Consider the following 24,234-nt stretch of genomic DNA (forward strand, 5'->3'; position numbering starts at 1 on the left):
AACACATGTAATGTCTAATTTATCATAGATCTGCAATTATAACTCTGCAGGAAAATACAATTAGTCAAGATAATCATTTTGCTGTATTATCCTGATTATTGATGTCTAATTTCTTTAAGTAAGAGCTTCTGTTTTGATGTTTTATATTCAGCAAGCATCTCATCCACGGCTACCACAGTCCTTAGTACTCAGTCCTGGTCTGCTCAACTGACCAACAAAACATCACAGGAATACATGAGCCTGACACAGGAGATAGAGGATGGGGTTTGTGTTATCATTAAGATTTAGTTTACCCATAGCCAATACTGTAGGGATAATGTGAATTTGAATTTTACAATGGTCAACAGTGACTGATGTAGGCTTTATGTAATAAAAATAAACACTGTTTCAGGTTGTTACAAATATTTTTAACTGCAGAAGTGGTTTGTTCATTTATTCAACTAAAAATGTATTGATTTATGCACTTAGGGTTCCGGGTCGGAGTTCAAATCTGACCGGAGTTGGTGGAAGGGTGGTGTAATAGGCCGGAAGTGCGCTGTTGTCTCCCTAACTTTTGCTCCCTGTTATTTGGTGATCTTTTAGCTGAGCATAGATTTGTCGTATTTCCTGAAAAGCCCATGGGTTGTATTATTTATGTGCGAGGAGTAGTTGGTCGGCCAGCGCAACCATTTTTGTATTAGTCCGCTGCAACAGTGAAGCGTTTTTTTTGCCTGATGACCCAAATAGCAGCATTTTTCATGCGATTTCGATGAAATTACGTCATCGGAGATTGCAAAAAAGTTGTCACATGGAATTTTTTAATTTTCATTTTACAAAAACATAAAGAATTTAGCTTCTCTACCACGTAGGCCATTATCCTGGGAAAATTCGTTTTTTCAAAGCAGCTTCGATCAAAAAAGTGTTAAAAAATGATAGTTTTCGGATCCAAAATTAAAATTTTACTACATATTCTACCCAAAATAAAGAGGCAACAAATGATACCTATAGGTTTGTCGGAAAGAGTCAGTAAATGGCTTTCCACCATATTGATATCGATTAAGTTTTGCGTTCTATGTTTCCTAGCGGAACTGTAGCCCTTCGGCCTGAGGCTGTCCGCCAACCTCCGAAATCGTAAAAGAAACTCCGGTCCGAGACCTTAGATACCTAGACTGTTAGTTAACAGCATGATTAAGGCTGTATAAGGCTATTTAGCCAATATAACTTATGAAAGTTCAGTGGATGTCAATTTAACAGCAGTCGTTCTTTCAGCACCAAGGAGAAAATCCTGGTAGAAACAACCATTGGTTTTGATTGACACTATATTGATCACAATTTTTGTCTGTGTCTCTGTACCCAATGTTGTATGTCTGTTGAATTGTTTGTTGAAATGAAATTTAAAGAATGATGATAACTCTGTATGATGTACCTTTCAGATGTCCCTTATACTTGTTCAGAATCCTGGCTTTAAAAGAATCAATGTCAAGGAGTACAAACAAAGGTAAAACTGTTATTAGTAGCTTTAGTCTTCAACTTTGTTCTGCATTTCAAACTTCAAATTCTTTGTTAACTGTGTGAGACTGTAAATCTTAAAAATGTTAGCCACATGTTGTTTCATACATTCAAGTGATTACCTGCCTACTCATCTTTAAAAAAATATTGTTTCATGTTTTGCATTTTAGAGGGATTCTAACATGCCTAACATGCTTTCTTGAAATACAGCAAGAAAGAAGTCATAATTAGTTGAAGTATTATAAAGTTGTAATCTGTTTATTGTGGCACCTCTATTACAGTTCTGATGGTAAGGTAGAAGTGACAACCAGGGTGACCATTGCCCCGTATGCGTTGTTGGAAACTCAGTCATCCTTTGAGGAGGCTATAAAAACAGGACAGCTGGGAACAGTTCAAGTTGTGAACACATCAGCCACTATTGTTGAAGATGGTAAGACAGGAAGACATTGTTTCCATTTTTATCTGTCTGAGGATTGTCTTTAGGTATAGTCCATTGGTAGTTCTTTGAACAGGAATACCTTGTTAGAGGTATAAAGGAGGCCATACAAGTCATTTATCAGGGAACTTCAGCCATCACTTAACACAGAGGGAAGGGGTATTATAAACTTTCTTGTATGTTTGACCAATTGCTGATGTCATGTATGCAAAAGACCACATGTTAATAAGATCACGGGTTTGTAACTCTTGCAAGCAAAGTTTCTGAAGTAGTCATTATTGATCCTGAAGAAGGCAAATTGAAGGCCACTTGGTAATGTGATCCATGTATACCTTTGTGTTGTTAAGCGTGGCCGCGTAGCACAGTGGTAGTGTATTCGGCCCGTGACTGAGAGGTCGCCGGTTCGAATCCGCCTGCCGTGTTACCGGTCTTGCGCCCTTGGGAAAGGCACTTTACACGACTTTCCTCACTTTACTCAAGTGAAAAAATGAGTCGTCCCTCGGATAGGACGTTAAATGGAGGTCCCGTGTATGGGGAGAGCCATACCCCATGCACGTTAAAGAACCCCCACACGTGCAATGGTGCGGTGTGCGTTGGTGCAAATCCTTCTGTCGGTAGTTGGTGATTCACTTCAAATCACCCGGATGGAGGCCTGACGAACCTCTGTCTCGTATCAGCCACATGGTGAATTACATCATTCACCCGGACGGGAGACCTGGCGCATCCCCGTCTTGTAATTAGCCATACGAAAGGGTATGTCACCCCGTAAGGGGCGGTATAACCCCGTCGTGTGTAAACATGTGCGAACATGTTTGATCACGTCGACCGATGATGATGATGATGATGTTGTTAAGCACTGTACTATGATTACTACCAATGCAGATGAGCCTCCATGATAATGACCACAATGATTTCGATGTCATTAAATGCAACCTGTTATAATTTTCACATCATATTTCTAACCTCAGTGAGCCAGTCTGCCACGTCCTCCATGGTTGTGACTGAGACATGGAACCCACAACTTCAGAACAGAGAGTCAATGGTCTACAAGGAACTCAAGACAAAGATAGAACAAACTGTGAGTGTCAGACATTTGCTATCATAAGATACAAGAGGAGGAAACACTACTCATATTTGCATTCTATACTCTAGTAGTATTGTTAGTAATCACTTACTTAATGATATTTTCTAAACAAAAGTCATATTGTAATACTATTTTGGACAGTTGCTAATTTTAGTTTCTATTGTTTTTTACCAACAGCTGCTTGTAAACCTACTACAGACTCCAGGATTCCAAAATGTGGAAGTTGCCAATTTTGTTAAGACGTAAGTATATAGTTATGCTTTCTTATTAGCACTTTTTACTTATCGTTTTTACATCAGATCATTTGATATTGTTAAGAAAAGTTCATAATCCTAATGATATGTTCCAGTATAGTAGGGCAGCTATAGTAAGTTCAATTACAAGTATGACAGTGTTTGGGGGAATTCTTGCTCACTTTGAGTATGGTTTACCTGCAGCATGTTGTCTGTTATTAATGTTGTCTTGATTATTTTTTCCAGAGAATCCAACCAAACACAAGTTGTGGTTAGGATAATATCAACAACAGATACCCTAAAAGAAACACAGCAAAACTTTGTAAGTCTGGTGGAGAAAAACCAACTCCAGGGTGTCACTGTCAGCACAACTTCAGCTACAACCAGGAGAGATGGTAAAAACAAACATCCTTTTTATGATTTTTTTAAAAACATTTCTTCTTACGTTATATTCACCACATTTCCCTAATTAACGCTGCAGTTATATCAGTTGTTTTTCACTAATGGCTTTGTTTGACTAACAAGGAGGACACATGTATGAAATGTCATGAAAAATTATGCCATCTCAATGCAATAAATCATTTATTTGACCTGTGCACATTCAGCATTCCATGCTTTACCTGAGAGGGCTAAGAAGGCATTGTACATGTACCTGTATAGAAGAAAGTTGCCTTTTCAGTTTTTAATTGGTGTACCTAATGTTAACAGTTAGTTGAGTTTTGATGCTTTTAATATTGTCAAATTTCATACAGTGGCATCATCAACCTCAGCTTTCCTGACACTGTCAGAACAGACCTGGACTGCAGATCTCCTGAACACCTCATCATCTGTGTTCATCACCCTTAAAGAGAGGGTAGAGGATGGGGTAAGTTGCAGCTTTAGAAATCAGTAGCATGTTTTCTCTGGCTCTTACGTTGTAACTGAAACTTTTTGCTCACAAAACTGGTATTGCCACGTACTATGTGGTGGAGAAATTGTGTTTGAGTAATGAATTGGATGTCCAATGTACATGTATCATCAATGTAACACAATACATTTTTCGTCTTGTCTTGTAGCTGACAGAACAGATAGCAAACACCCTTGGTGTGCAACGCATTGCCGTAACAGGTTTCCATGAAGAGTAAGTAGTTAGTATTTCTTTGGTCTCCATAAAGACTTCATAAGAATGAGGCATTACTACAGTCAAAGTTTTGACAGCAAAATACTTTTAAATGAAGATGTTATGAGTATTAATTATTATTACATGTAGTTTATAAGCTTTATTGGGTCCAAAGTGGTAAAATGTTGCGAGAGAGATTTTATAGAATTTCTGACCATTTCTTTAATCTAAATGTGTACCATTACATGTAAATGTATGCAGCCTTAAGTAAAGAAATAGAGCAACCTACATGTACTAAAAGACTAGGTCAGCTTGCATGGCAAGTTCCAAACTATATTCTGTTACCACATTTGTCTAGTGACTATTAGTAACTTTCATTTAAAGTGTGCTCCTCACCAAACATTCATTGTCACTATCACATATCTGCAGGAAAGGAAAAGTTGTTGTGGATGTAAAGATCATCAAAGCTGACTATGCCACAGAGGAGGTCAGACAGGCCTTCAACACAGTTGTTCAAAGTGGCAACATTCTTGGTCTTGCTATCAACAAGACAACAGCCATGATAGAAAATGATGGTAAGTTTCTGAGAGATTTTATGTAATGTTTTTGTTCTATATCAAAAATAGAGAGATTGTTTATGACCAGTTGTTTGATGTAATATAATCAGGTGCTATGGGTCTAGGAAGGGCCAAAGGGCTTAACGCACCAGCTGTATTGATACAGATACAGATAAAGAGCACATCACACTAAAAGTTGAGATGTACTGACTTTGAAATTTGCATATTAGTGAAGCTTATTTGAATATTTGAAAGTGTTGAAATTTTGTATAATCAATTGATTTGCATATTTAAACTTAATTTTCTTCTCGTAGTCATCACCAGTTCTACAGCTTCGTTGGTTCTGAAGACTGAGAAGTGGTCAGCCAACCTGACGGATGACAAGTCTCCGCAGTTTGTTGCCCTGGCAAGCAAGGTGGAAGAACAGGTAAACAAACTCAACTTGCGTCCTTTGTTTAAGAGTCATGCTTTGTCCTCAGTCTAAAGAAGGCTGCTTTATCAAGGATAAAGAAAGAAATGAATTAGGAAACAAGGCACAAAAGGCAGCAACTTTCCGTGCTGCTTTTCTGGTGAGACTTTGGAGGGGAGATCTCAATTCTGAGCCAAATCATATGTTTTGATATTGGCCAGTGCACGGGGCAAAACCATGCTCCAGGTCACATTAGTGTTTTGGGATCTTTAGGATGCTTCAGGCTCCAACAAATTTGACTTGGTGGATTAATGTCCCATCAAGTGTTTGCTGTATGACGGAGACAAGGATATCTGCATGTTTATCAGTTCTTCCTCTTTCCATACAGGTCAGAACTGTGTTGGTACCAACAGTTGGCTTCCAAGAGGCAAAGGTTGTACAGTTTAGACAAAGGTGGGAAAACAAATCAATCATCAATCAAATTTTACGTTTTAATTTTCTATCTATTACTTTCCTGACCGTCTTACCCAAATTGCATTTTGCAAGCTAGACATGTAAGTGCATGTAGGCTAACAAAAAAGGACATTGAATATGGCATGCCAAGTATAATACACTCAGATATCATTCATAGTGAATAAACTTCAGGTTAACTGGTGGTTGTAGCAGCTTGCCACACTGCATTTCTTGCATTGTCTTTGCAAACCGAAATTACTCAACAGTGACGTTCTTTAAGAAATCTCAATTTAGAAAATGAACAAATAAATTTTATCCAACTAGGCATTCATTAACTTTGTTGCTGTTTTCCCTGATATATAGTGATACAAACGTGGAGGTTATTGTAGCCATCCTGAAGTCTGTTTACGCTGCCGACGAGAAGAGACCGCTTTTACCATGGCAGTGTCTGATGGAACTGTGGGGTCACTACAGGTCAATGCCACCACAGTGGGGTTCAAAACAGATGGTAAGATTTTGTGCTACATGTATCTTCAAAGAAGGATATTGGGGTTTTCCTTTGAAGAACTAGGAATGTCTCTCACCTGCTTATGTTTCAGACATCTTTCTCAGTCAGTCTCTAAGGAAAATTAACTAGAGTGCTTCAGTTATTTTCAGAAGATTGTTTTAGCATTTTGCAGGTGGTCATCAGGTCAGTGCAGTAATTTTCTTGTCAAAATACATGTCCATTTTGCTCAGTACAGTGAGTGTGTATATTTAGCTTAGGAAGTTCCGGCATATTAGCATTGTTAGTGAAAGAACATTTGCCCACCATCTTGACGTTGGAAAGTAGAAAATTTATCCAGTTTTGTCCTTGTCAAAACAGAATAATGGATATGATTATGACCTGTTCCTTTACAGTTGGTATCACTTCCACTGTCTCCCTGGTTGTGAAACAGGAATGGAGTGAAGATCTGACAGATGTCACCAGCGTTGCTTACAAAAACCTGGAGAAACAAGTAGAGAAAGGGGTAATTATTGTGTGTATGTAAAAAGCAGGATCTGATTAAACTGTATACTGAATGTCCTATTTTTTTGTAGTCTATTCCTTAGCATTTATGTGTATAGAATATCCTGCAGACAATTAGTACTACCAGAGTTAACTTAGTTAGCTGTAAATATATGGCATACTTAATATGTATTTCTTTTTTTACAGTTTTTCCAGGCTCTCATCACTACTGTTGGGTTCCAGAGAGTTGAGGTTTCCAAATTTGAAAGGTTTGAACTTGAGTATCATAAATTATTTTTCATTGCTATTATGATTAATGATATCGATGCTTATTAGGATGTATGGCATTTATTCTCTTTTCATTCAAAGTCATCGCATGTGAACATAACTTACTCACAAGACAACACCATATAACTTTCATAAGTGTTCATTGTTTGATATATTATCATTTTGTGGATTTTTGTTATGAAAAAGAAATGACTGGACCAGGTATTCTGCTATATTCATTTGACAACAAATTCAAGGCAGTTCAAAATTCAAATAAAAAAATTGTTCTAAGGTGACTATCCTTAAACGATGGTGCCTAGTTTATGGCATCATTTTTTGTAACTTTCGAAACTGTGAATTGAAATTGTGATATATATATGAATGAATGAATGAACTTTATTGCGTGACATTTGTAAATGGTACAATTGTAAGGCAACAGTAATAAGTCAATTAATACAATGACTCGTCTAAGGTCTATAACTACATACGTGTAAAGTACAGGAATGTGAACATATTTGACAGGGAGATGAACCAGACACGAGCCAAAATCCGTGTGCTGTCAACTGACTACTCCACAGCGAAGGTCCAGGCCACTTTTCTGGAAGCTGCCAGTACCGGACGGGTGGGAACACTTCCTGTTGATCCAGCATCTGTGGAAGTCAAAAGAGATGGTAAGGAACTATAGGTAATCATTTGTAGTTTATGTTTATCTGAATGCATAGATTGAAGTGATTTTAGTCTTTGATCTGCTGAAGAAGGTTATAATTATAGACTTTAGATGATTAGACATGCCAGAAGCAACAGAGCTGTTCAGCGTCACTGCCAAAAGATATTGGATGCTACCTGAAATGTATAACTTTTTCCAAAGTCATTGAGTAATGATTATTTGGCAATCGTTGATATTTTAGGCTCCAAAGACATTTTTCGATTTCTCATAAATTATCAGTTTTTGGTAGGTCTACGACAAATCTATCTTTGGTCAGTCTTCAAACTTCTTTCAAACAGGGATGTCTTAGGATTAACCTTTGCAAAGACATGCCTCTTCTGAAATGAAGTAAATTGTTTACCAGTACCATTCCTTCTTTTGATAAAAGAAAGCGTACGACTGGGTAGTGTGTAATTCTATTTTAGGTTAGGTATAACATGCATGTATTGGATTTTTTCTCTTACAGTGAGCACAACAACCACTGCAAGCTTTGTTCTCAGCCAGAAATTCAACTCTGTTCTTACCAACAAGACAGCGGAATATCAGGTTCTTAAGAGGAAAGTTGAGCTTGAGGTAAGACTTGAAACAAAATTGTGTTTTTCAAGGGATTGCTTGCCATGTAACCAAAAAAAAAATGCTTGTTTTCTCCTCTACCAGATTGATTTCCACGAACTCTTACCTGATGATGCCATGGATGAAGTTGAAGAAAACATAAAAATGTGACTTTCAGCTTTTCGACCTATAGCTATTAGAATATGTCCAAATAGAAAGTTCCACTACTAGACTAAATGTTACTTTACTGTCTCAAACTTTGCTGTTCAACTGATGTTAACAGAACCACATTTCAATTGTATGATTGCGTTTTTCCAGCTATTGGAGGTATTGGTGGACCAGGGCATTGGTTTCAAGCAGGTGGATGTGGCAGAATTTAAACAAAGGTTAGTTCTACAAGCGTATTTTAGAGCTGATCTTCTAAAACGTCTCTGCATATTGCCCTATTACTGAAAATGATACTTGAATAATATTTCTGAGGTAGTTAGAATTGGTCAAGGATTGGCCAGGAAGATGCATACTACTATATTGAGGGTATACTACTATATTGAGAGTATATGAAAAGAACATACTATTATCGGTAATTAAGTCTTTGTCTTGGAGTTGATCATCCTTTAATATGTCATCCACAGAGTTATCATTCAAAATGAGGAAAAGATAAAATCATTTTATATCTTACAAGTATAAAATGTCTTACCAGAGTTGGTATTGTCAAATTCAACTTCAAATGAATAAATACACTGAAAATCCTCTATTTTTCCCAGTGTGGAGAACAAGACAGAAGTGGTACTTCGCGTCATGGTAGCCCCCTACGCCCTGTCTACCATCCAGACAGCCTTTACTAGAACAATCTCCTCTGGGCAACTTGTCACCCTTCCAGTGGAAAAATCATCCGCTACCTTTACTAAGGACGGTGAGAAGAATAATCCATAAGTTTATCCATTTGTGTGGCTATATTATATATCTTTGTTAAAGGTATTCTAACTTACAAAACATGTTTGTAAACCATGTCTGAGGTCATTCTGATGAAGACTTTTGAATAAAAGGTCAAAACCGGTAAATCGTTGTGTCTCAGCCGTCATCCTTCTGACGCCTTATCGACCATGTTTGCACACCATATAATGTACATTTCTACAATCATGTTTAAAGAACCAGTGGGTTAGCACATAGCTTTGAACTTGAAAATTTGAGATGATTTTTTTAGAACATTTTTGATGTACTGTCTTTTTGCATCGCCATTGCTCACAAAAAGTATTGATTTTTTTCTTGCCTTTCTTCAGTGAGTGTGTCAACAACTGCCACTATGACGGTCTCCCAGTCATGGTCCAATGATCTACAAGACCAGACATCAAAGGCTTACAAGGACCTGAAAATACGTGTGGAACAAGAGGTACAATATGTTCAAATTATAAGTTAGTAATAAAAGGATATGTAAAATTGAGTGTTCGTCATATTGGCTGTGAGACGTTCACAGTTGCCAGAACTGACCGATGATGGTTATGATGATTCTGATTTTAAATGCTGTACCAATTACATGTATCTTCATGAAATAGACATATTAATGATAGCAGGGTGCATTCTTGTCTTTGAATTGCAAATGACACATACATGTATACTGTACATTCTGTATTGTATTGATCAGAAATTAAGATTAAAGATAAATACTCAATATTGCTATTTTTTTACAAATTTGTAGATGACAGAGAAGTTAGTTCAGACTGTTGGATTCCACACCATCAGGGTGGTGAACTTCAAGAAAACGTAAGTAACTTTTTATTATTTATTATTCTTCTTGTCTCTTTTTAGACTAAGTATAATTTCATAGTATTTTGTCAGTTGTGCAATATCATTTACCTTTGGTACATATTAAGGTAATTAACATTGACAATTCTTGTCAGGGAAAGATCATAAAATTAAACAGCTTTATTCTTCTAAGCTTCCTTTTCCATGTGTTATTTTTCCAGGGAAACCAACCAGGTACAAGTGATAGTCAGGATTGTTGCAGCAGGATATGCCTCGTCACAGGCCCAACAAGCCTTTGTGCGAGTGGTGCAGACAGGAAGGGTGGTCACCATCCCTGTTGTATCAACATCTGCTACTGTGAAGATGGACGGTAAGTGATGAAGTAAAAATGCTTTGGAGCTTTCTTGGAATCATATTATGCCCCATTATTCACAAAAGCTAATATCTGTTGCCTAAAAATGTGATCATATTATTTCCAGAACACATGATACAAAACCAGAAATTCTTATACAGTTCGAACAGAGTTGCCAGGAGGCCAAAAATCTTATTATATCTTAGGCCAAGACATATCAAATTTCATTTATTATATTACTTATAGCTCTGGAGTCATGTTGCTTAATCTCAAATAAACATTGTTATACTTCTAGACCATGACACTGCCACAAATGCCATCTGAACCACAACCTTGGCAATGGTATCAAAATAGTAAGTCATTTCTCATACTTACACTGATGATATATGACTAGCTATATAATGTGATGCAAGTTTAACATTTTCAATACAATTGTTATATAAAAAAAAACATTTCAGTAACCAAGTCACGGACAGCCCAGATGACCTTAAACAGGCAGTTTTCGGCTGAGCTGACAAACATGACATCAGTGGCTACAATGACTCTAAGGACACAAGTGGAAGAGGCAGTAAGTGGTGTTATACTTAAATCAACACTATCCTTGTAAAGCTATCCAAAGATAGGTACATTTTCTCTCTTTCAGTATTTCAAATCGAGTAAAATGGTAGGACTTATTTCTGGAAGAAAGTGTTTTTGAATGCTAATATGGTGTTATTGTTAAGTTTAAGTAAAGCTATGTTCAATAAGCAATGGTCTTTTGCATCAAATTTGAAAAAATGAGACTTTATGAATTTATGTCTTTTTTCCAGCTAAGAGTAGAGCTGTCAGAGACACCTGGATTTCAACGTGTTGTCATTGTCAGCTTCAAAAACAGGTAAAATTCTTCATTCCTGTTTAATACTTGTATCCAGATATGTTATTTGGTACATAGACTCTGTTCTCATGTGGGCAAAGAAATTGCAATCAGTAAAACAAAGGTACAAAAATGCATGACTTAAAAATTGCACAAAAAGTCAATGCTCTTCAAATAGATGGATAACAATATATTTCCCTTCCCACAGCCCTACATCTGCAAATCCAGAAATCTAGAATCAGTAGAAATAAAGATATTCTAAAATGTGACTTAAAAGTTGTTGAAAAGGAGTATTCGTGAAATAAATACACATAACAATATGTATTTTCTGTTCCACAGCTCTACATCTACAGTAGTTGTGACAACTCGGTTGATGGCGGCGTCCTACGCTGTGAAGAATATCCAGAATGTTTTTGAATCAAGGGTATCGACTGGAAAGATTGGAGCTGTTACAGTTCAGCCACAGTCTGCTGTAGTAACTGAGGATGGTGAGGGAATAAATCTTGATCTCAAATATTGATCTTAACGATTAGATAGATGGATGAATGATTGAATGAATCAATGAATGGATAAATTTTATCAAATGTGTATTGCGACAAATATCACCAGCCAACATGTGTGCTTTTTTCAGTCAGTACTTCTGCAACTGTGTCGATGTCCGTCCCAGTGAGCTGGTCTGTTGACTTTCAGAACAAAACAACCCAGGCGTACCAGGATATCAAGGTCAAAATAGAGCAAAATGTGAGTTTTCTTTGCAATGTAACATAATTTCCACAATAGCCAGGATGTTAGATAAAGCATTTCTGAATAATTGTCATTTGCTGTGACAGTCATACATTCTTCACAGCTTCATTTGCTTTTAATCAGATTCTTTATATCAACATTGTTCCAAACTTATGATTTGGAACTCCAAAATTTAACATGATGTCTGTCTGTGGTGCTGAATTACAGGTGAACGAAAAGTTGCTGACAACAGCTGGCCTCAGTGGTATAGAAGTCACTCAGCTTAAGCAAACGTAAGCTACAATACTCCTTTAATCGTTATAAGAAACTTAATAGAATTGCCTGTTAGAAACCATAGTATAGGAACGATTAAATGGATAATTTGTTCATTGTATATCAAGAGCGCCTTCATTCACGTTACACATGGGCACATGTCCAGCTACCATTTGTAGCATCATTATAGCAATCCAGAGGGTTTGCATGAAATTAGAATGAGCTACAATATCATTGTCTGCTACAAAGGAAATAGTTCATGTTTACTGGCATCGATAAGTAAGACTGCCCTTCAAGTCAAGCTGTTGTTTTCATTTATTCTAACTTCAGACAATCAGGAAAAGTTGAAGTTATCCTAAGGGTTGTTGCTGCCCAGTACGCCCTGTCTGAAGTCCAGCAGAACTTTGTGACACTGGTGAAAACGGGCAAGATTGGAACACTGGATGTCATTTCTGAATCTGCGATAATGAAGAAAGATGGTGAGTAGTCAAACAAACCTGTCCAACAATCTATGGATTTGGAGTCTACAATGTAGCTGAGTAAGATATGTAGACTACAACATGGCTGATCAAAATTACTAGAAGGTTCCATGTGATAGTTATCATACACTAAGATATTTAAAAAGGCTGGAAATAGTTAACACTAAAATTGCTAAAAGGCCTCATTACATGGTTATATGTCATAGTCATTATACACTTCGATATGTCTAAAAATAATTTCCTGCTAAGATGCAGGAACTGTGCGTCTATTACGCTTAGATCTACACCGGTTAATGCTATATGTCTTCAGGAAATTTAGTCTTCACTATCACATGGACATGCTGACTTTCACTATTCACAGGTTTCTATTTCTGTCATCTCCTTCAAAGCATTCAAATGACAACTGCTTGCAGTTCATAAAAAAAGACACTCAACATTATTATTATTCATTTCATTATTTTTTCAGTGACCCTTTCCAAGACTGCTGAGATCACCGTGAGCCAAGCCTGGTCAGTGGAATTGACCAACACCAGCAGTATGGCCTTTACCGTGCTGAAAACTCAAGTGCAGGAGGCTGTGAGTGTAGCCTGTTGCATATGTGAACAGTTGTATCAAGTCGATATATATGATTTCGTAGTATGATAGTCTTATGAAATGTGGCAGACAGAGAGCTAAAACTTCAGCAGGTAATAAGAACCCAGTTGTCTACAAAAAAAATAGAACATCCTAAAGCGATAATCATTGTAAATAAGGGTTAACTGGCTATTATTGAATTTGACAAAAGTGTTTGCTTTTATTGTACAGGTGACATCAGAGCTCGTGAACACCATTGGTTTTCAACGTGTAGATGTGACATCATTCAAGCAGGGGTAAGCTATTTCATCACATCTGAACTATCTTCAATGATACTCTACATGAAATATTTTTGACAGTCCACCAAATTCATTCTCTGTTATTTTCTATTTCAATATTCTATGCCATGTGTACATTGGTGCTTGTTCTTTGACATGTTAATTTTATTGTACAGAAGCAGCAATACCACAGTTGCAGTGATGCGGATGATAGTTGCAGCTTATGCAAGCAAAACTGTGGAGACGTCATTCCAACAAGTCGTCTCAACTGGACGAGTTGGAACCCTGAGTCTAAACTCCACATCAGCTACAATAACTACAGATGGTACTTGTTTGAATGTTTGCAGCTGCAAGGATTTCCCTATATCTTCTCATATTCTGCCTATTCAAGAGAGAATCAATTTGTACACTTTACCTTAATGCGGATTGTATCATAATCCTGTCGGCTTCTCCAATCATTTTGTTCAAACTGTTTATGATGCACAAATAAAAATGTAATTGCTGTGTAAATTTTGTTTTTAAGTGTTTACAACTCCAAAATGTAACATTTTCATCTTAAATTGAACAAACGGAGTATCATACAATTTGCATACACATTTCTCTGGTTAAAGATTAAATTTTAATATCACACCATATATATAGAGAGAAAGTTCCCTATATCCTATGTGACTCGCTTTCTCACACACCACAAATCAGAAGTGGCGTAAGCATACAAACACAATATATATGATTGCTAGCAATTCTACAGGTCTGGTGTAATAGGCACAAAAGTCAAGTTTTAACCAACTCATACTTTGGAATTTTTGTCTTTGTCTATGTAGTGAGTGTGTCATCTACAATGACGATGTCTGTGGCACAGAACTGGACAATGGACCTCGTAAACAGATCCACAGAGGCCTACACAGTACTTGTTAGGCAGATAGAGCAAGAGGTACGTCACTCATTTCTTCCTAAACCGTCCATGCACAATTAGGTACTTTCACCCAACCTTGTATTACATCTCCTTTGAATGACCATAGCAGCTGTTTGGACAAAACATTGTTAGAAGGGGTACAATCCCTTTCTGCCCATATGTGTGGATCAGCTCTTCAAGCTTAAAGGGAATGAAAATGGAATGGTATGGATCGTTGTTTACCACCCAGTCTTGTTTCATTTTAGATGACTCAGAAACTTCTGGTGAACGTGGGATTCCAAGGACTTGAAGTGACTCAGTTTAAGCAAACGTAAGTTCAAGGTATATTATATTGTCATGTACAGGTTATTCAGAATGCAACATAGCAAGTCCTATTGATGCAAGTAACTACATCTTAGATACAGATTAGATATGATACAACTCGTGTGGTATGCGAGGCTGGTGTGTTACATGGAAGGGCATCTGTGATGGCTATGCGATGAAGAGTAGAGATACAGATATTTATCTACTTCAGGACATTACCATGCTCCGTTTATTTTTGCACTACAGGGAGTCCAACCAGATCCTTGTGATTGTGAGGATAGTAACTGCTGTCTACGCCCAGACATTGACACAGCAGACCTTCATCACCACTGTAAAGTCTGGGAGTGTTGGAAGCCTGTCTGTGGTCAGCACATCAGCAGCCATCCAAACAGATGGTTTGTACATTTCAACATCAAAATACAGACTTCTTATGGCTTTGGATAAAGTCATTTATTTAATATCTAATATGTCTGGATGTTCTTTTCAGAAAAATCTGGGAGTCAAGAGAACAATAGAGCAATAGAACATTGAAAATGCAAACTTATAACAGGTTCAAATGATGTCATTGGAGAAAATTCATAGAAGTCTCTGGTATGCCTTTTAAGATTACTGTTTTTGTCGGTATGTACACTTTTGTAAATACTTTTGTTTTCTGATGATCCGTCACCTTGTAAGAACAGGCATATCTAAACGTTATTATCAATGTTTAAGAGTAAACTAAACATTGCTGTGAACATTTGCAGTGGCTACCTCCCAGACTGCCCAGATGACCTTGACACAAACATGGTCGACTGACCTTCAAAACAGCACCACACAGTCCTTTGTGACATTGCAGAAGCAAGTGGTCAATGCTGTATGTATATTTTAAAGACCATTTTCATCCCATACTATGCACCCTTGTATTGTTCTTGTTCTTGTTACTGGATAACACCCCTAATTTGTGTTGGGGCAAACCATCCAGGGCGTAGTGTTGCAACTCATCTTCCTCAAACTTAACGGGATTAGCTTGAAGGGTGGTTGATTATGGTAGAGTATTCCAATCGCTTATAGTATTAAGTAGATCAACTTTTTAGTTTTCCATACTGTAGATGCCATGCTTTGCACCTTGTACAATTGTTGCACACTAAAGTTATTACTTTGTATTCTTAATGTATTCGGCCAGATTTTAACATTAGGGCCATCTTCAGCCACATGTACATGGTCCTTAGCTCAAGTTAACTAAAATAGAACATATTTGAAAAGGATGAGTGGATGATGGCAAACTGTTAACAGCAGCCAAATGGTCAGCACCTTGGACATGGTCCTGAGATTTTTGTGTTGTTCTCGACACTTTTCTTGGGTTTTAGAGTTAGTGGAATAGCATTCCTTCTGGTTAAATGTCAACTGTAGATGTAGATGTAGCAGCACACTATGTATTGTATGTTTGATCTTCAAAAAGGGTATGTGGGAAATACACGGGTGAGTGGGAATACTAGACTGCCACTGCCTTTGTCTATCACTGCTTGTCCTTTTGAGCCTTTCTTCAGATGTCCGTTACATGTCAATAATGTTTTATTTTCTATCCACAGCTGAACATAGAGATGGGAAATACTGTTGGCTTCCAGCGAGTTGTCGTTACAAAGTTTACCAAAAGGTAATCCATTTTCTTTGTTCTTTCTTTGGTCCTATTGTTGATGGTTATCATTTTTAGGATGGTACCCATACATGTTGAAAATTGAGACTTCGTTTTTGTAAACATTCCTCTACATGTGGCCTTTTTTTCATGCTTTTGTACTCAAAATATGTCAGATAAAGCTGAATCTTTTATCTCAATCCCATGTTTCTGTTTCAGCTCTACCAACACGGTTGTTGCTGAGGTCCGTATGATAATGGCTGCCTATGCAGCAGACGCTGTGGAGAATGTTTTTGTACAAACAGTTTCAACGGGACAGGTGCAAGGGGTCCCGGTAGACAAGACATCAGGAAACATTGTTAGGGATGGTAAGATATAAATGGAGTTTCAGAATTTCTTTTTCATTCTCATGATGATAACACTACAGTACTGTAGTTTTTTTTGTACTAATTTTAAATCAATAGCAATTTCTCTTACCATAATTTTCATAAGCAAAATAGAAGTCACATGTTGTCATCTTGTCTAAGACCAAGGAAATTCAAATGAAGTCAAAGAACATTGAAAGCATGAAAGCCCTGTCTGTTATTCAAACACACATATTACTCCAGTGGTACACTTATATGCACTGCATTGTTTACTTGCTCTCTTCCAGTGAGCGTATCTTCCCAAGTAACCATGACAATGAACCAAACATGGTCCATGGCATTCCTGAACACAACAACTACAATGTATACGCAGCTCAAGACCCAAATAGAAGAGAAGGTAAACATTCAGTGATGTTGATACTACTTGCAGGTTTATCAATTTTTACATCTGTTGCATTGATAATTGATGTATTGTCCTTCCCTTTTGACAAACAAATTCGTCTTAGCTCCCTAACCTTTAGTGAGTGGATGATAAAGAATAGCTGAAATGGTAAAGATGCAAAATGTTTTTATGAGAGCTTTCCTGATACAGGTTTAAATGTGTACTGTTATATTTTCAAGATGACGGAGACACTTCTTACAACGATTGGTTTCCAAGGGCTGCAAGTGGTGGAGTTTAAACGAACGTAAGTACCTATTATCAACTTTCTCTTGCAACAAATTACAACTGTATGAGAACTGAAATTGATAATCATCAACAATTTGATTGCTAGTGGACACATTTTTTTCAGTCATTTCATATATTGCAAACAAAAATTCTAATTACCTTTGCCAGAATGGCTAAGGTTATGTTTTCGGTTTGGTGGTGTGGTTCTCCCCGTTTGTGAGCAGCATAACTCGAGAGGACTTCGATGGATGCAGCTGATATTTGGTGGGTGGGTAGGGGTGTGGAAGACGAAGGTCGAGTTCGATAATGGGCCTCCTAGCGGCTTGCTAAGATACTGCAGCAGGACCTGCATGCTTGATATCTCGCGTTCCGGACATGCTGCGGTCGTGATTTTTGAGCGTTAGGGAGCCCTTAAAGCAGGGAGTGATTGCTGCGAGTTTGGGCCCCCTAGTGGCTTTCATGGAAGTGCAGGCGCCGGTTTAATTGCAAACTTTTGTCCGCGGACAGCATAACTCGAGAAGACTTCGACGGATGCAGCTGGTATTTGGTGGGTGGGTAGGGGTCTGGGAAACGAAGGGGGAGTTCGATAATGGGCCCCCTAGCGGCTTCCCTTGGTACTGCAGCGCATCTTCCGGGTGTGTTTTTCCATCTTCTGAACATGGTATGGCCACGAGTTTTGGGTGTTAGATAGCTGTTGTGCTCAGGAGTTAGTGACATAAGTTTGGGCCCCCTAGCGGCTAGTGTAGGGATAGCAGGGGCATTCTTGTCGAAAACTTCTGAAGCAGTACAACCCCCCAGCTTGGTTTGGTTGAGTCCATTGTTGACAGCTGTGTCCAAGGCCAATGGGTCAGGCTGCTTGACCTTTCTTGCTGTCAATCACTTGATCGGATGTTGAGGTGAAGGGTGGTGGTCTAAGGTCACTGGCGGTACAGTGCAGTGTAGACTTGAGTTGCATTTTTTAGTTTATTCACTGTGTATGACCTAACTGACAGGTAAGATTGACATGTAAGGTATTGAAACAATAAGAGAGGAAAGGATAGTATGATATTACTGATTGTAGTTTAGTTGTAGGGTGTCTCTAAAGCGTCTATAGACTCTGGGTAGTGCAAATTGCGGTATAGTGTAGTTTAGATTTCATTGTCTCAGTGGTTATTGTAGTTTGATGCTTTAGGGGCAATACTTATTGTACTGTGGCAAGCAATGTTAGGGAGATCTACTTTTTGAACGACTGTGTTGTCCTTAAGTTAGATAATGTGGTCTTTTGCTCCTAGAAGTTGCAGAGAGTTAAGATATCCATGAAAGTAATTCAGACTTTTGTATGTATGGACAGTAGTTTCACTTGTTTACGACAGAATATCAGTGATAAACGATAGTATATGCTATTTGAAGGGTATGACTCTGAAAGGAGAAGAATTCCTCCAGCTTTTGTATTTACTTTGTGTCATGTAATTTGTTTTACTTAGATGTGTAACCTTTATAGACAGAGGGCGTGCCATATTTTTTGAGCTTGGTAGGGATTGGGGACAGTCTTGTATGTATGGACATTAGTTTCACTTGTTTACGACAGAATATCAGTGATAAACGATAGTATATGCTATTTGAAAGGTATGACTCTGAAAGGAGAAGAATTCGTCCAGGTTTTGTATTTACTCTGTCATGTTATGTCTTCTACTTAGATGTGTAACCTTTATAGACAGAGGGCGTGCCATATTTTTTGAGCTTGGTAGGGATTGGGGAAGGGAATGGTGAGGAACATGTATGATAACGATTTTAAGTGTTACTTAGATAGGTGTTGTTTGTAGGAATATGTGACATATGTAGGAGTCCCCTAGCGACTTGTTTCTGGGGATAGCAGACATTTTTGTCCAAAAGTTCCGTGAAAATGTAGGTTATTTTTGTCAAGACACTCCAATGTTGCCAAGTGGTAGAAAAAGTAGCATGTTGACCCCATAAAAGGAAGCCATAGTAGTATTGTTATCTCTCTATATTTTTAAGTTCCACTGCTGGGCACTGGTGAATCCTTTGTGGTGGGCTATTGTTGCATGACTGGTAACCTTTCTTTGCAAGGACGTGTGAATTGTTATATTCCTAGAGCACTGACCCATTTACAAGATGTTTAAAGAAATGGTAGGGAATGGAAAAGAATGGTAGAATGCCGTTGTCATTATCTAGAAACTATCAGAGGTATCAAGTTTTACATTATAAATATTTTATAATTATGCAGGACCAGGGACATATTCATAAAGTTGAGACAGTGTTTAAAATGTGTATGATGTATGAAGTGCTCTAGACATCTAAGTACAAGACTTTAAAGGCAATTGTAAATAATGGTAAGGAACATTCGTATGATGACTTAGAATGGATACAATTTGAAGAGCATTTACCACTAATGGAAATCTACATTGGCTGTAATGTAAAGATTAGCAAGTTCAGGGTGTCATAATCTCATCCGTGAACATTCCAGGTCATAAGAACTCACCCCACGCAGCAGCCCGCTATCTCAAGAGTCCGAAAGCCTGTTTTTTAGAAATTCCGGCCAGCATAAGTTATGCGCCGCTTCAAATTTGCCGCCATCTTGGATTCTCATGACCTGAAATTAGGGGTCATGACCTGACATTAGGGGTCAGCACATGCCTAAAAAATGAACCAAAACCTTGTTTTTTTTGCCAAATCTGAATGTCTGCACCCTACACTGCTCATCAATAAGAAAATTTTCTTACATTTTCATGCTAGAAGTTGAAAATAGTCTAAAATACTGTATGGACTCATTTTGGGCCTTCTGCGGCTGCATCAATTAGGGTCATTGCCCTTGTAGGGGCTTCAAGTTCAAGATTGACAAATTTCAATAATTACACTTGGTGCGGAAAGGGGTTGCTAACAATCATCCCAAGTTTCAAAGGTTTCTGACCTGGAATGCTCCCTTGGGGATACTTTCTGAGAAGCTGGGTCAGGGGGCTGTGGCACTGTGTTCTGAGGCTAGTGACAGACCACCTGTCATTTGGCAAAAAGGGCCAAAATCAGGAAAAAATGGTTAAACCCTGCTCATCCTGACATAAGAAGACTACTCTACTTCCATTTAGGGGCCTAAATCTGTACTAAAATGTTATATGGGGTAGACCTGTAAGCATTTGAGGAGAGTACATACTGCAATAATGCTAAAGAATACAAAAACTAACAAAAATGGCCAAAAGACAGTAAAATTGAAGAAACTGGAAAAAAAAATTGAGTCAAGTGAGTCTGCAGAAACCTGCTTCTTATCAAAATAACCAGTTTCAGGGGAACTATTGGCCCTAAAGGCCCTCCTGCCCTAAAACCCAAAGTCTGGCAGAGCATTTACCACTAAAGGAAATCTACATTGGCTGTAATGTAAAGATTAGCAAGTTCAGGGTGTAATGGGGGAGGATCCTGGTGGCCCCGAACAGTACTACTGCAATGCTTAGATAGGGTTTAAAGAATGGTAAATAATGGTAGAATGTTATCATTATCTAGAAACTATCAGAAGTATCAAGTTCCACTTTATAAATATTTCTATAATTATGCAGGACCAGGGACATATTTATAAAGTTGAAACAGTGTCCCTTTAAGAGGACGTGCTAAAATTTTCGGCGCATACAGGAATCGTAGCTAAAATTGTCGATCCTCAAGCGCACCAACCTACGAACTGTTTGTGGGATGTTCAGATACTTTTATTAATGCTAGATAGGTAAAACTATACATTTTTGAAAAGCTTTTTAAAGAACCTGTAGAATATGAATATATCAAGATAAAGACTGTATCTAGTTTGTAAGGAATAATACTGCACAAAAGGACAGTAAAAAATTTTCTTTGAAGTCTCAAAAAATATTTGAAATGTATATAACATCACCCACAAAGTCTAAAATAACTAACGTTAAGTCACTGAAAACTAGGCTAGAATGCCTTGCTATTCTTCCTGAATCAATAAAAACATAAAACAATGTATGTAAGTGACTGTAACTGTTTTATTCTTGCTAGCAAAGATAGTACCTAAAGCCTTGACCGGTTGTAAAAAGATGGGCCTTATCAGTGTTCCCCTAATGTTTGACCAGGAAAATTTCACCAAAATTATGAGTTAATCTTGGAGGAAAACCAAAACAGACTTTGCTACCTCAAAGTGTTACATACATTTCTGAACATGCTGCCCTCCCCCATAGGTGAAAAAAAACAATTACAAAGCAGAAATTTGGCTGGATCAATAATTTGAAAACAATTTCAGACACTCATAGCCCTCAGTCCTTTATGATAAACACCAAAAACACCCACCTACTCCTTTTTCACGGCAAAGAAACCAAACAGAGGTTTGTAAATACTACCACAAGGTACAGGACCGGCAAATGGCAGTCAAAATGCCGAAGTTTTCATCAACTTCCAGTGGTAGAAACATCGTCAATCTCTTCCTCAGCGGTGTCACAACCCCTTCTAGGTTCTTCAGCATAATTGGCAATCAATAAATTGTGATTCTGAGGAAAATACACAAGGCAGAAACTCCCAAACTACAGCTTCAACCCTCCCCAACATAGGGGAATCCCCTGCACATCAAAACGAGTCTGTTTCCCGATTCCACCCGGGGAATACCGAGGAATGCCGAGACATGTAAATTGATACTCTCCAAGCAGAGGTCGAGTCGCGGAGATATACTAGTAGTCGAAAAAAATACAGAGCCGCTCCTCCTACTCCTATTCACCAAATTCACCGCTCCTACTACTCCTATTCCGGGTAGTTCTGTACTTTACAGTACAGTGTAGTTTAGAGTTGTAATTGTTTTCCTCATTAGATTTGGAAGATTCCAGTTCTTAAACATTGTTGTATAATCTGTGTCATGTAATATGATCTACTTAGATGCCTAGCTTCTATAGAGATACTTTGTGCTATATCTTTTGAGCTTTGAGTTGGTTAGGGGTCGGAGACTTGAACGAATAAGTCAGGAACATGTATGGTCCTGATTTTTAAAAGTTAAATAGGTGTTGTGCTTAATAGGAAGAAGTGACATATGTTAGGGCCCCTAGCAACTTGTTCCTGGGGATAGCAGGCATTTTTACCTTTGTCAGGAGGGTTAAGGTTATGTTTTGGGTGTGTTTGTGTGTCTCTGTGTGTGTGTGTGTGTGTTAACAGCATAACTGGAGAAGCCTTGGATGGATCCTGATGATATTTGGTAGGTGGGTATGGGTCGGGGAAACGAAGGTCAAGTTCGATAAGGAGCCCCTTAGGTTAGAGTTGAGTTGCATTATTTTGTTTATCTTATTCAATGTGGAAGATTGCAGTCCTGTATAGTATATTGATTCTCTCAGTGGTTATTGTAATTTAATTCTGTAGGGGCAATAATCATTGTACTGTGCCAAGCAATGTTAGGGAAATCTACTTTCTGCAGGTCTGTCTTGTTATAAGATAAAATGAAATGAGTAACGCATTTGTCTACAGACATCATTCTGCATAACAAACCTGGTTTATTTGGCAAAGGTATGTGTTCGTGGAACTCTAGTTTCTTCCTGGATTCTAGCTGCATTCTAATGTTGGAATCCCACTAAAAGCAAAACATTCAATACTTTTTGGTAAATCATGTAACAGACATACTGTACAATATCATGTACAAAGGCAGAAATAGCATATAGAATGATCCAGAGTTTTGACCAAAAGTTTTTTCTAACAGGTTTTTCTCCGTGGTGCTGAAAGAGCGACTCTTGTTAAATTGACATCCACTGGTCACTTTCTTGACTTGTCTTACCCAACTCGCCTTATACAACCCTTACCTGCTTAATTATGCTGTAACCTTATATTTTAAAGATTTCAGTGCGTACAATCAAGTAGGCTAACGAACATATTGGGGCTAAAAACAACCCACACAGTTTAATATCATTTGGTCTGGATGTTGTTTTTTTATGTTGTAGTCCTGAGTGACAGTCTTAAAAGCTGTGAGGTATCTTACCTGGGGGAAGTAAGGAAGGTAAATTACATTTTCTAAGGACACAACATCAACGGGACATGTATGTGGATTTGAACCCAGGACCTCTAGTGTTCAGAGCAAACACCCTACCATTATGCCTGGACGATGCCCTATGCAATGTAACTGTTAAATGTTTTCTTCTAGGGAGTCCAACAACATCCAGGTGGTAGTGAACATGGTGACAGCACAGTACGCCCAGACTGATTCACAGCAGGCATTTGTGGATGTGGTAACTATGGGTCAAATAGCTGAGCTGCCTGTTGTCAAGACATCAGCTGCCATCCAGAAAGTTGGTGAGAACTATACTACTGAAAAATTGATCTTGTTTTGCTTAAGACTAGTGTAACAGATACACAGCGCAGAATAAAAATGGATCCAGAGGAAGAATTTTGCAGAAGAACAGTGAGTTAGCTTACAGGTGTGCCATATGTGGCAGAGACTTTCATTCTCGTATAGGACTGTTTACTAGACATAGCCAAAGCTGTAGGGCTGATTTTAATTAGGATTTTACCATGGTCAATACTGACCAAATGAGGCCCTATGTGTAATGTAACATATTTAGAACACCGAGCAGATTAAAATTGGACTGAGCAGAGCACTTTGGACTAATGCTTGTAGCTTTTCACAGACTACACCTATATATCAGATATTTTGTGAAAATGTATATTGAAAGGTAATTAATATTTAGAATGCAATTAGATGTCTCCAGGAACAAAGGAATTCTCCAGGAATGTCTGCAGAATTCTGGGAACCTGAGCCAGAATTCTGGAGAATTCTGGAACCTGAGCCAGAATTCTGCAGAATTCTGGGAACCTGAGCCAGAATTCTGGGAACCTGAGCCAGAATTCTGGAGAATTCTGCCGGTTTCC

General features: G+C 38.0%; 2 protein-coding genes across 2 annotated transcripts in view; both read left to right on the forward strand.

Moving 5' to 3' along the window:
* LOC118404903 overlaps positions 1-6,038 on the forward strand; it is a 36,612-nt gene extending 30,574 nt beyond the window's left edge. Inside the window, exons 46-57 of the mRNA XM_035804284.1 lie at positions 152-264; positions 1,413-1,477; positions 1,770-1,918; positions 2,893-3,002; positions 3,186-3,250; positions 3,488-3,636; positions 3,994-4,106; positions 4,297-4,361; positions 4,770-4,915; positions 5,212-5,324; positions 5,695-5,759; positions 6,026-6,038. Of these exons, the coding sequence (XP_035660177.1) occupies positions 152-264; positions 1,413-1,477; positions 1,770-1,918; positions 2,893-3,002; positions 3,186-3,250; positions 3,488-3,636; positions 3,994-4,106; positions 4,297-4,361; positions 4,770-4,915; positions 5,212-5,324; positions 5,695-5,759; positions 6,026-6,038 (1,166 nt within the window). The remainder of the gene's footprint in view (positions 1-151; positions 265-1,412; positions 1,478-1,769; positions 1,919-2,892; positions 3,003-3,185; positions 3,251-3,487; positions 3,637-3,993; positions 4,107-4,296; positions 4,362-4,769; positions 4,916-5,211; positions 5,325-5,694; positions 5,760-6,025) is intronic.
* Positions 6,039-6,171: 133 nt separating this feature from the next.
* The window catches only part of LOC118404904 (serine-rich adhesin for platelets-like), a 79,370-nt gene continuing 61,307 nt past the window's right edge, over positions 6,172-24,234 (forward strand). Inside the window, exons 1-28 of the mRNA XM_035804285.1 lie at positions 6,172-6,267; positions 6,660-6,769; positions 6,955-7,016; positions 7,537-7,685; positions 8,187-8,293; positions 8,591-8,658; positions 9,037-9,185; positions 9,553-9,662; positions 9,969-10,033; positions 10,237-10,385; positions 10,826-10,935; positions 11,177-11,241; positions 11,560-11,708; positions 11,852-11,961; positions 12,172-12,236; positions 12,547-12,695; positions 13,162-13,271; positions 13,500-13,564; positions 13,723-13,871; positions 14,368-14,477; positions 14,705-14,769; positions 15,009-15,157; positions 15,506-15,615; positions 16,331-16,395; positions 16,594-16,742; positions 17,027-17,136; positions 17,361-17,425; positions 23,510-23,658. Of these exons, the coding sequence (XP_035660178.1) occupies positions 6,198-6,267; positions 6,660-6,769; positions 6,955-7,016; positions 7,537-7,685; positions 8,187-8,293; positions 8,591-8,658; positions 9,037-9,185; positions 9,553-9,662; positions 9,969-10,033; positions 10,237-10,385; positions 10,826-10,935; positions 11,177-11,241; positions 11,560-11,708; positions 11,852-11,961; positions 12,172-12,236; positions 12,547-12,695; positions 13,162-13,271; positions 13,500-13,564; positions 13,723-13,871; positions 14,368-14,477; positions 14,705-14,769; positions 15,009-15,157; positions 15,506-15,615; positions 16,331-16,395; positions 16,594-16,742; positions 17,027-17,136; positions 17,361-17,425; positions 23,510-23,658 (2,983 nt within the window). The 5' untranslated portion in view covers positions 6,172-6,197. The remainder of the gene's footprint in view (positions 6,268-6,659; positions 6,770-6,954; positions 7,017-7,536; positions 7,686-8,186; positions 8,294-8,590; positions 8,659-9,036; positions 9,186-9,552; positions 9,663-9,968; positions 10,034-10,236; positions 10,386-10,825; positions 10,936-11,176; positions 11,242-11,559; positions 11,709-11,851; positions 11,962-12,171; positions 12,237-12,546; positions 12,696-13,161; positions 13,272-13,499; positions 13,565-13,722; positions 13,872-14,367; positions 14,478-14,704; positions 14,770-15,008; positions 15,158-15,505; positions 15,616-16,330; positions 16,396-16,593; positions 16,743-17,026; positions 17,137-17,360; positions 17,426-23,509; positions 23,659-24,234) is intronic.

This window comes from Branchiostoma floridae, chromosome 17 (assembly GCF_000003815.2).
Source record: "Branchiostoma floridae strain S238N-H82 chromosome 17, Bfl_VNyyK, whole genome shotgun sequence".
NCBI classification, from domain to species: domain Eukaryota; kingdom Metazoa; phylum Chordata; class Leptocardii; order Amphioxiformes; family Branchiostomatidae; genus Branchiostoma; species Branchiostoma floridae.